The 11,173-nt window shown below is 47.6% G+C and overlaps 1 protein-coding gene across 1 annotated transcript; it reads right to left on the bottom strand.

Annotated features, from left to right (window-relative positions):
- Positions 1-859: 859 nt before the first annotated feature.
- On the bottom strand, positions 860-7,986 carry TCF24 (transcription factor 24). Its single transcript, XM_057426137.1, has 5 exons — positions 7,925-7,986; positions 6,814-6,899; positions 5,761-5,852; positions 4,464-4,873; positions 860-1,562 (listed from the first exon to the last, which is right to left on the bottom strand). Exons 4-5 carry the CDS (start codon positions 4,845-4,847, stop codon positions 1,449-1,451), a joined length of 498 nt encoding a protein of 165 aa, XP_057282120.1. The 5' UTR covers positions 4,848-4,873; positions 5,761-5,852; positions 6,814-6,899; positions 7,925-7,986; the 3' UTR covers positions 860-1,448.
- Positions 7,987-11,173: the final 3,187 nt, after the last annotated feature.

Here is an 11,173-nt window from a genome sequence, read left to right on the forward strand (position 1 = left end):
CTGGCAGTGTAACCTTCATATCTTAATAAACCACTTACCATTTCCAGCTGGAAATATGAAGTAGATGCCTAAAATATATATTAAATGTATTTCAAATATTTAAAGTACGTTTACTATTTAAAAGAATAATCTTGCTAAAAGCTCAGAGTGCTGCAGGGGTGATGGCAGCCCACACTTTCACCATACTGCCATCTTAGATGGTTTGTCCAGCTCTTTCTAATGATTCTCTCTTTTGCCAGGGGCTTGGGGTTCTGTGAACCTGGGCACTCAGCTCAGCACCCCTGAAAGACATCACAGGTTTGACTCAAGACCAAGAGCAATAGATATATATATATAGTATATATAAAGGTTGTTCCTCCTAGTATTTTTGTTTTGCTTTTTCCTAAATGTAATTTTAGAACTTAAACCATTAAGTCTTCAGAAAGAAGTTACTCTAAATGCAGAATATTACTATTAAAAACTAGCAGTCCTGTACAATGAAAAACAGGCAGTTTTTACAACTTGGTAAGTATATAATGTTCACTGAATAATGTTTAATAAAAGGTTTACCTCGGCAATAACAAGTAGTACAGTGTTTTACAGAACAGACACATCAGATGGCACTTATGCGCTTAGTTTCAACTTTTCCTGCCTAAATACAGATGCTGCTTTAGTGAAAAATGTGCTGTGAACAAACTAACTCCTCAGGCTTCAACGTGAAGTTCACCTGCTTCAATACATGGGCCCACTAAAAGAACAGAGAAATGCTCCTCAGTGTCTTGAGCAGATAAGTGATTGTGCAAGGGAAAACACCTAAACACATTTTAAACATGCACCACAATCATGGATGGACACAAGTTATACTTAATGTGCAAGAGCAGCTCGTGGCTATTGGACATGGTGCTGCAAGACAGACCTCAGCACATTTTTACTGCAGGTGAACATGCATCCACTCTTCTGGGAATAGCTCTGGACATCTAAGATTCCCCAAAGGATGAAGCCCTTGCCTGACAGCCATGGTCCATGGGATTTCCAGCATTGGCTTTATGCAGTGAAGAAAGTGCAGACAGGATTCTGATTGCTATTTTGAGGCTTGCCTTTTGCTTTCCACCTGAGCCCACAGTGCTCAGTGCCAGTACTGCACCCTGCCTTTTCCCCCCCTTCTCTGCAGCACACCCCTCCACCACTCGTCCCAGAGGAGGTGCAGTGTCCCACTCTACCAGCAGCCGCTTCTGCTGGTGGTGGCTGCAGTCACCTTCCCTAATACCTCTGATCAGACCCCAGCAATGCCCTCTGTGATAGAACCAACCACACATCACATTCACTTAATGAGGTATTAATTACATTTAAGAATCAAATTCCTTCTCTATAAACAGTATTTCAGGAATTGCAGCTTGTCTATAGATACTATTTTTAACTTAAATATATAAGGTGTAATAAATAATTCTTTTTAAAAGCCAGAAGGGAGGTTAGATTTGTGAAGCTGTTGATGTTTCTCCTTGGTTTGCACCATCTCCTTGCGCTGAGTGAGTCAGAAACTGCCCTGTGGCTCCAATGTATAGCCTGGAACGCATCGGCCACTTCTGCAAGAGAGGAGAGACAAGCAGAGTGCTGACCCATCTGGGATCTTTGCAGTCTGAGTGCCGCACTCTGCAAAGCTTAAGTGTTGATGGATTACGGAATGAGAAAATAGGAAGCTCGCTATCCCATTTTGTCACCTGTTGGGAAAAGTCATTAGAAGCTGGGTAAGGGAACTTCAGCCTGGGTGTTTGTTATCTTTGGTATTTAATCACAAGGCTCTGCTCCCAAACCCCACTGTGACCCAGCAGGCAGGAGTGGGCCATGCTGGTCAGTCATCTCCTACCACCACACGTATAACCAGTGCACCATTGGTCAAATAAAGCAAAGCATTCCTCTTTATGGTGCTGGAGGTACTACACGGATACACCAACACCTGCAGAGACTGCAGCCCTGTGCACGTACCTTCCATGCTCTCAGCCCTACGATACAGGGGCTGCAAAAAAACTGTATTAAAGGGAATTTTATCTAATTGCTGCAGCACTGGCATCTTGTCTTTGTCATCTCTGGCAATGAACACTGAGACACCCCATCTTTCCGTTCAGTGATTGTTGGAGTCATCAGTTAGATTTGTGTTAGATACTTGCAGCTCAGGTTTCTTTACCCAAGGAAGTTCCTTACTGCAGACAGCAGCTGGACACCCATCTCTAAAGAGGAAGGGTTCAGCTCCACTTTGATAAGCCAGGTTCATTATCAGAGAGATAGACGTTTGAAAGACAACTTGTCATACACATTGGATGCAAAAATACCTGACACACAGGTCTCTGATGGTACTTATCAGATGCCAATTATCACTAGCAGAAAAACACTTTTGTTCCAAAAGAACACTATTTTGGACACTTTGGGAAGTAGGCTGGCACCTTTCCTGGGATGAAAAAAAACTACAAACCTTGCTGTAAAAGCTAGAGAAGCTTAATACTGCAGCTGAATCTCAGCTTTTCTATTTAAAGACAGGAAGCAGCAGCATTTTCTCACTTGGAAAGACCATACAACCTCATTCAGTATTTAAATCTCAAGAATGATGTAATGAATTTGTCACCAGTGAGACAGCTGAGTTGAAAGCCATTAACTGTATCTTTTGTTCAGTTACACACAACTGTACCTGGGTACTTTCCTCACTGTGTTTACTGTGCTTGATACACAAATGTTGTTAAGGTCCTCATTGTCCTGGTTCTCTCATATCCTGCACTCGGGTTTGTTGTTTTTGAAGCACATAACATGATTCATCTGTGACATGTGTTTTAGTCCCAACTAAAACAATGAAATTGGCACATAACCTTGGTTAGATTGATAGAATTTCAAGACTAAATAAATGCAGGTAAATGGCACATCTGTAAGATTAAAAAATGCAGTTGCTTAAATTAATCCAGTATCACTGTATTCCAACAGCCTGGGAAATGCACATCTGGGTTATTTAGCTGCTGTAATAACTATTTACAAGTGTTTTTCTGCAAGTAATAGTTGGCAGCTGATAACCACTGTAGGAGACCTGTGTCCTTTTTGCTCTGACCAAGGGACTAACAGAAGCGGCGTCAAACTTGCTTCAAAATATATCACACTATTTTTGTTTCTTAAATTAGAGCCATCTTCCAATTGCTGTACAGGTTTTGCTTTCTGGAGGAGCTGTTGATCAATCATCTGGCCTCAGCAGCACACGTTCGTATTGCACTTTTTACAGTGACCAATGCCATGAATAAGAAACTCTGAATTAAGTTCACTTTATAGGAATTAAAGATTACCTCACAGATTAATCTTAATTAAATCATTCTGAATTCATCAGACTGTTTAAAACAAAACAAAAAACCCACCCCAGTCCTCTTAACTTGCCCCCCAAGACCAGAGCCAAAGAAAACACCCTGGGGTATTCGAGTCCCTTCAGTCAGTGAGCAATGCGTGTGAACACAGTTTCCAGCCGCAGGCCCTCCCCAGGAGCGGTTCTCTGTTCTTGTCGCCTCCACATTGCCCTGATGTTATTTTTTTGGATTCAGGGAAGATCTACACTAACCACATGAAATGAACACATCAGGAAAGCACTTTCACAGGAGGGGTTAACATGTGGCCAGTGATTAACACCGCCCTTCATGCCATGGCTGCCTGGCAAGAGAGCCAAAGTGGGCCCGGCCCTGGGGCTGCTGTCACAGGACCATGCATCACGGCCAGACCCATCCCCTCCAGTGGGCTCCGATGGGTTTGGTGGGGGATCACCAAGGTTCCCACATGGGGACTGAGGATGTGCTGGTACTTACTTCCAAAGGGACCGAGCCCCACTGGGTCTGGACCTACACTGTATTTGGTAGTTTTGTGCAAAGTCCCTGAGGGAGACAACTCCTGGACATTTCCAACAGGCCCTGAGCACCTAGACAGTGGCTAGTCTAGGCAGTGTTCTCACATACTCATAGAATAGATTCACAGAACGGTTTGGGTTGGAAGGGACCTTAAAGATCATCTAAGTTCCACCCCCCTGCCATGGGCAGGGACACCTCCCACTTAGACCAGGTTGCTCCAAGCACCATCCAACCTGGCCTGGAACACTGCCAGGGATGGGGCAGCCACAGCTTCCCTGGGCAGCTTCCTCACGATCCTCACAGGGAAGAATTGCTTCCTAATAACTAATCTAAATCTACCCTCTGTCATCTTAAAACCATTCCCCCTTGTCCTATCATTACATGCCCTTGTAAAAAGTTCCCTCTCCAGCTTTATTATGGGCTCCCTTTAGGCACTGTTAGCACTAGGAAGGCTGCTATAAGGTCTCCCTGGAGTCTTCCCCAGGATAAACAAGCCCAAATATCTCAAGCCTATCTATATTAACATTAGCAAGGTAAATATAAATTGAAATTTTAGTCTCATCTAAGACCACTCTACTTCTCCACTGAGAGGAGATAGCAGCTGATCCTCAGCCCTCCTACCTTGACAGGGTGGAGGTACCCATCCCCTCGGAGGGTACCCAAGCCTTCTCCCGGTGACTCCTCCTCATCCTGAAGGCTGCGGGTGAGGTGTGCGATGTAGGTGGTGGCCAGGAGGAGCACATCCAGCTTGGAGAGCTTGGTGTCGGGCGGCACGGAGGGCAGAGTCTTCTGCAGCTCGAGGAAGGCATGGCGCAGGGTCTGAACCCGGCTGCGCTCCCGGGCGGCATTAGCGGCAGCGGGTCTGCCCGGAGAGGCTCCGGCCGGCCTCCCAGCCACGGCGGGGCTGCAGGAATTGCTGCCGGCAGCAGGAGGCAACACGGAATCGGGCTCTGCGCCCGGGCTGGAGGTCTCCTCGCCCCTCTCACGCAAGTGTCCGCAGTCCATCGGTGACTTCCCCGGCGGGGAGGGACCTGCAACCAACAAGAACATCTCTGGAGCCAGCCCCTGCAGCAAACGCTTTCCAAAACTAAAGATTTTTGGAGATACAAGTGCTGCCCATGCCAGGGAAAGCCGGGATGCAGCGGTGCAAGCTGCTCTTCCACTCGCTGCTTGCAAATTTGATACCACACACAGGTACAGAAGCAGAACTCTTCGAAGATTGTATTTAATACTTTTTGGACAGTACTGCATAGAGCAAGTTTTAATCCCTCAGAGTCCAGAGATTGCTTCTAAGAAAAGCCTTTCTGAAAACAGGCTCTGCTGAGCAGCACTACCTTGGTGGCTCCCATTCACAACCAACTGAAAATTAGGCTAAATGTGATTTTTTAGAAAACATTATCTGTATAATTTGGCATGTAGGACTGTCTCTCTCTATATATATGTATTCTATTTAGCTGCAATTATTTCATAAAAGGTCTTATAGGTGATCAGTTTGGATTAAAGAAAGAAAATCACTGTTTTCAGGCAGAGCAATGTGTGGAGCCACAGAGTGCGGTGCCGAGGTTCTGGAGGGCAAAACTTGGTCCAGTTTTGTAGGATCAGGAGCAGACTTCTCCTGTCCTCCCTTAACATTCAAATTTCCTTGCTAATCCTCTATCTTCTACACTTTCAAGCTTTAAAAGAATCCTGTAAGCTGTTCTTTGGCCATTGGGGGGCAAGAGAACCTTTGGAAAACAACAGCAAAAAACTTTTGAGCAAAGCTGAATGTAAAGCCCGGGAGGTCTTTCCCTAGCTTTCAGAAGCGTCAGCCAGCTCTCCGTGGAGTAACACTCACAGTCCTTTAGTTCATTTAATTCTGCAGTAAAGCCTAATTCAATCAATGCTCCAAAAGTGCAGTACTCCTTAGCCAGAATCATACCTGTTCCTGTCGCCCTCAGCCAAGCAGCCTTCCCAGGCCTCTCGGATCCTGGCTTCCACGTGCTGGGAGCAGCTGTTTCTGTGACAGCCCAGCTTGAAGAGAAGAACAAGAACAAGACATCAAAACTTTTAATGTCATTCAAATACTACACCATTAAAAACAAACAAAAATGATGTACATAAATGACCAAATATCTAAATTTGCAAAAATTAACCTCGATTTTACAAAGCATTTCAGTCTCACAGATGCCCCTCTGCAGCCGGTCACAGCAAAACCCAGGACAATGAAGCAAATCACAGGTTTCTAGCAGAAAGGAGGAGAGGTTTCTCAGTAACCCATTTTGCAATGCTCTGGTTTGATGGCATTTAGAAGGCACTATTATTTTGAGTGTTCTATTGTGATTTTCTGTTAATAAGGCTCGCAGTTTTATCAGGTCAGGTTCTCTTAAACAGAGGTACGGTTCAGGCTGAGATTATTTGTGAAAGTCTGTGTGCGCATCATAACTGTAAACCAAAGGGGAAAACCCTCTTTTTTTTTTTTTAATGGTAATATCTATGACCAACATAAAACTCACACTAAGCCTACATGAGCTTGTTTTGCGGGAGGGCTGAAAAATGGTCCTTAAATTGGCTGTTTCCTTTAACTCACAGGAAGAAAATGTGCCATGTGCTTTTTTTTTCTTTTCTCGTGTGTTCAGGCATAGTCAGGTCTGAATGTATTTTATTATCAAAAAGAAAACAAAAATCATCATTATTGCAGAGTCAAGACGATCATGAGAACTAGCAGAAAAGCACGGGCTCATGCCTATCAGCAGTGTTTCTCATTTGCCACCCAACTGAAATCCCACCAAAATGAGGTATTATTCCCCTATCAGTGGAAAAGCCTGAATTGCCCAAGAACACAGACCAGCTTCATATAAATCCATGCTTGCCTATTGCAGTACAGGACTAGGGCTGGTGTACACACTGTTCTTATGGTGCTGTGTTGGTACGTAGCCACAGTTAGAACTGGGATGAGTTTTGCAGGAAGTACAGGACATTAAAATGCATGTACCTAAAACCCTCATCTCCTTGGGCACTCCTTGAAGTAGGAATTTCTGGTTTACAAGCTTCACACCTACGTCGGCTGAAATCCTGGGCCTATGGAAAACAAGAAAAGGCAAAATTTCAGCTGTGAAAATGAAAGATTTAATTCTGAATTAATCCGTTCTCTGTCAGATTTTCTGTCATATACATACAGCAAAAGGCTCAGGAAAACCCACTGCGTAGAAACACGGGATCTGCTGTAGGTGTGCAAGTAAATGCAGCCAGAACACGGTGGTTCCTGTCACACACTGGGGTGGGCAGTGTCACCCTCCCGGTGGGGAGGTCGCGATCACCCAAACCTCACGGTCCGAAAACCTGTTGCTGAGCGCTGAAGTAAACGAAATGCCCCTGAGCAACAGCCGGTTTCCATGTAACCTCCTTAAAAGAGAGGTTTGGATTTTAAGGTCATTTCAACGATTTTTGTCAACACCTGCTTGCTGCACACCTGGAAATGCAGGGATGAGAGTTTATCTTTTTAAGTATTCTTAAAGTATTTATATTCTTTTTAAAGCATTCCTATTGCAATATTTCTAAAGCGGGCAGTTGCATTAGTGGTTTTACATGACAGTACAAAGGCAGAATCAGTTTGAAACCTAATCAGTTTACGGAACAACACAACGCTTATTTTAGTTCCATATTCCGTGTGAGCAAAAGAGCATCAGGAAAAGATCGAAAACACCAAAGCGGAGCACACAAACTAGGAAGAAATAGGTGGAAACCTCAGATATAGACGAAAGCCTCCGATAACCTTGCTGTCAACTTTTGCCGTTGTTCCTAGAGGGGGAATACAGTGAATCTGCATTGGTTTGCATCGGGTTTAAGAACACCTCGTCCTTCGCATAACTCAGTAATAGTTAACGAAACCACTGTCTCCGAAGAAGCGAAAGAGGATCTCGACCGTTCCCGTGCGAAGCCAGCACAGTCGCTGACCCGACCCGTACCGTCGAGCCCCCTCCAGCTGCGGTACCGCGGCTGCCCCATCCCGCACCGGCGGCGGATGAACCCGGCCCCTGCTGGGATCCAACGCCGCGACCGGTATAGGAGATACCCCTCGGTCCCCATCCCGGGGATGAACTTACCGTTCCCGCCCGGAGCGGAGCCGCCCGGCACAGCCCCAACACGACCCGTCCCGCGGCGCCCGTCTTAAGGCGTCGCGGCCGGTGGGCGAGGCGGGGCTGGTCGCACCTGGCCGCTGGGCTCCCCCCGCCCGCCCGGGCAGCAGCGACCGCCCCTTCCCCGGGGGTTCCGCCATTAATCACGCAGCTGTCGGAGGGCGGCATCTCCTCACGGCCCCGTTCTTCCCCCCGGCCGGTGCGGAGATCCCGCGCCCGCTGTTTCTCTTAGGATGAAGTAACGCTTTTGCTGGAGGACAGGAACACAACCGCTGGGCTGGGAGCGCCGGCGGGGCGGAGGGGGCCCGGGCGAGGCTCCGTCCCGCGGCCGCTGGAAAGGGGTCGGTGGTGACTGCCTTCGGGGCCCCGACCCTCCTGCGTGGGTCCAAACGCGGGTGGAAACGCGAACGGCACTAGGCGCGGGCGGGCGATTGCAAAGTGAACGGGGAGCGATTAACAGGCGGTAACGTTAATAAGGAGGGGCAGTCAAAATAAATCCTGGCGGTATAGAATCGGCCCGGAGAAACATTTTGAACGAAGCCCGATCGTGCGATAACAGGGACCCAATAAATCACGCCTCGGGGGCAGCAGAAAAACAAAGTCTGAGCTGTTCGCTGCCGCTTTTGCAGCCAAGAAAATCAAGAACTTAATCTTTAGCGGCAACGGGGAGTCCCAGGCGGGGATGATTTAGGAGCGGGATGGACGAGCCCGGAGAGCACACGGCGGGGGGGCAGCCGCTCCCGGGGAGCCGCGCACCTGACCCCGGCCCCAGTCCCGGCAGCGGCCGCAGCAGCCGTGGGCCCCCGGCACGGGTCGGAGCGGCCGGAACGCTCCGGCCCGAGTATGTCACACCGAGGGGACCGAGCAGGAGCTGCCCGCGGGCGGGACCCCCGGTCGTGCCCCGCCGAGGCCCAGTGGCTGCTTAAAGGGGGTGAATTTAAATGCTTAAGCTGAAGCTGTGCCTCAGCATCGACCTTTGCCTGGAGCTGGCAGCCTCGGTAGGGGTTTCCCATCTTCTGTTAGGCCTTACTGTGACCAAAGCTATTCTATCAGTGTTTACAAGGTCGTGATTATGGGCTTCACCCACAGTACAGAGCATCCTTCAGCCTCCTGGTACCTGGAAGAATGATGGCTGCAGCCTCTTGGAGGATGGTGGAGGTATCTCCAAGCATCCCTGCTGAGCCAACTTCACATCCTGGCCCACGTCTTAGTGACAAGGTTTCCAGGTTTGCCTCCAGTGCAAGCGAACATTCCCAGAACCTTTCTGCAGCTAAAACCTCTTAGAAGTTCACTTGCTGGACGCCTCTCTGCTTAGCCAGTCTCTGGGGCTCAAACAAGCAGTTCTTGAACAAAGGCTCAACTGGTGTTGAAAACATGCTGGCTGATACCAGTTCTGTAGGGAGCAGGGCCTTGTCTTCCAGACCCAGTTTCCCTGGGGCTCCTCTTTCAGTTTGTAGCTGTCAAATGAGTGTTGACTGGGTCCAGTGCCCAGATGTGACTGGGGGCTGGCTGTCCCACACCTCACAGAGGTGTCCTGGCTCTGCCTGCCCAAGGAACGCCTGCTCAGAAGGACATGTAAGGAGACTGGGGGACACTTGGCTGCGTTAATATGAAGGGGTCAGTGACAGGCAGGTGTCCAAACTGCCTAAGACTTCCCAGCACTCTAAATTAGCAGATCCTGAGTGCTGTGCTCACCTTCGCTGCTCTAATGATTTAATGACACAAAATTACGTGCTGTTCTGACTTTAAGCAACCTGATCTAGTGGAAGGTGTCCCTGCCCATGACAGGGCGCTGGAACTGGATGGTCTTTAAGGTCCCTTCCAACCCAAACCATTCTATGATTCTATGACTGCCCACTGTACATGCACGGAATTCAGCTTCAGAGCAGGAAACCCAGCAAAGGGGCCTGAAAGAGAGGTGATGCAACCCCTATCACCAGCTTTCAGCAGCTCCAAATCCCACCTTCTGCAGGGTGCAGTTAGGGAGATTTGTGAGCAGGGTTTGGAGAGACCACCCTGGCTACTAAGGCTATTACCACAGAAGATGTGCTTTAGATACATTAAAAACCCCAAGAGGTACAAAGGTCAAGACAGTTGCTCTTTGCCTTATCAAGACTTTCTCTCACTGGAAGACAACTCTGCTGTAACCACAAGTAGATCCAGTGATTATTTTCTTGTATCAACCCACTATTGAAGTCTAAAGCTGTGACAAGCTGCTGCAGCTGTTTCTTCTCTCCCACTTAAATGCCTGAGAATTCTTTTCCTGCCTCACCTTTCTCAGTACATTTCAATGAGAAACACCAGAGCCACAGAAGAGCCAGATTTCCAGTGATTTAGGTAAGACAGAGTTCTGCAAGAGGCAGAGCAATGTTCTTCCAGGTGCACTTTGCTCCCTTCATGTCAGATTATTTGCTGGCTTTACAGCTACAACTTAGCAAAAACACTCCCCTTAAAAATTCTCCTCTCTCTAGATTTTTCCATCCAGTCATAAATACAAATATTTTAATGTAAATGGTTTGGGTTTTTAAAAGAGACAGAATTATCAGAGGCAAGTTGCAAAAATGAAGCTTGAGTGACTTTAGTATTTCATACTCCCAGCTACCACCAGGAAGTAATCATAACTTGAAAAATATATCTAAAATACATATCAGAAAGGCTCCATTTTGGGGGGTTGTGTACTAAGGGTTAGAGCATAATTTTTCTTAAAGCCTTAGAGATACTGAGATCCCACCACAATTCCATTTCATACCCAAACCTATTTAAGGAAATACTTTCTGACCTGCAGATCAGAAGACAGGTGTCCGGTTTGGAAGGGTCTCCCTGACCTTGGCTGTTCTAACTGTAGGAGAAGATGAAGGAGAACCAGGGTAGAGGCAGCACGTCCCAGGGTCTCTGGCTCATAGGAGCTCTGGCTCACAGCTCTCCCTACAGCTCTTCCCTGCGGGAAGCACAGGACTGCAGCCAGCATGAGTGTCATGGGAGCCAAGCAGGGTCAGGGCTGTCTTTGCTGGAGCTGGAGAAGTGGGAATATTTAAGCATAAATGACAGAGTGAAAGACTGCACTGGAGAGGGACTGCAGACTTAACATGCTGCAGGGCTTTGGAGGAGGCCAGAGAGTGGGACTGAACATACATGTGTGCGGTGGGGATGCGGCCATATTACTACAGAATGTAAAAAGTGAGAGGAAGATTAGATCCAGTGAGATCCACTTACCAC

The sequence above is a fragment of the Pezoporus wallicus genome, unplaced genomic scaffold, assembly GCF_028554395.1.
Source record: "Pezoporus wallicus isolate ANWC-B61680 ecotype Strahan unplaced genomic scaffold, APGP_CSIRO_Pwel_v1 contig_4131, whole genome shotgun sequence".
Lineage (NCBI taxonomy): Eukaryota > Metazoa > Chordata > Aves > Psittaciformes > Psittacidae > Pezoporus > Pezoporus wallicus.

Excerpts from the sequence above, each read along its gene's own strand:
- TCF24 (XM_057426137.1), bottom strand. The coding sequence starts at position 4,847 with ATGGACTGCGGACACTTGCGTGAGAGGGGCGAGGAGACCTCCAGCCCG. Across the intron at positions 1,563-4,463 it reads GGTACCTCCACCCTGTCAAG|AAGTGGCCGATGCGTTCCAG; the intron begins GTAGGAGGGCTG and ends CCTCTCTTGCAG.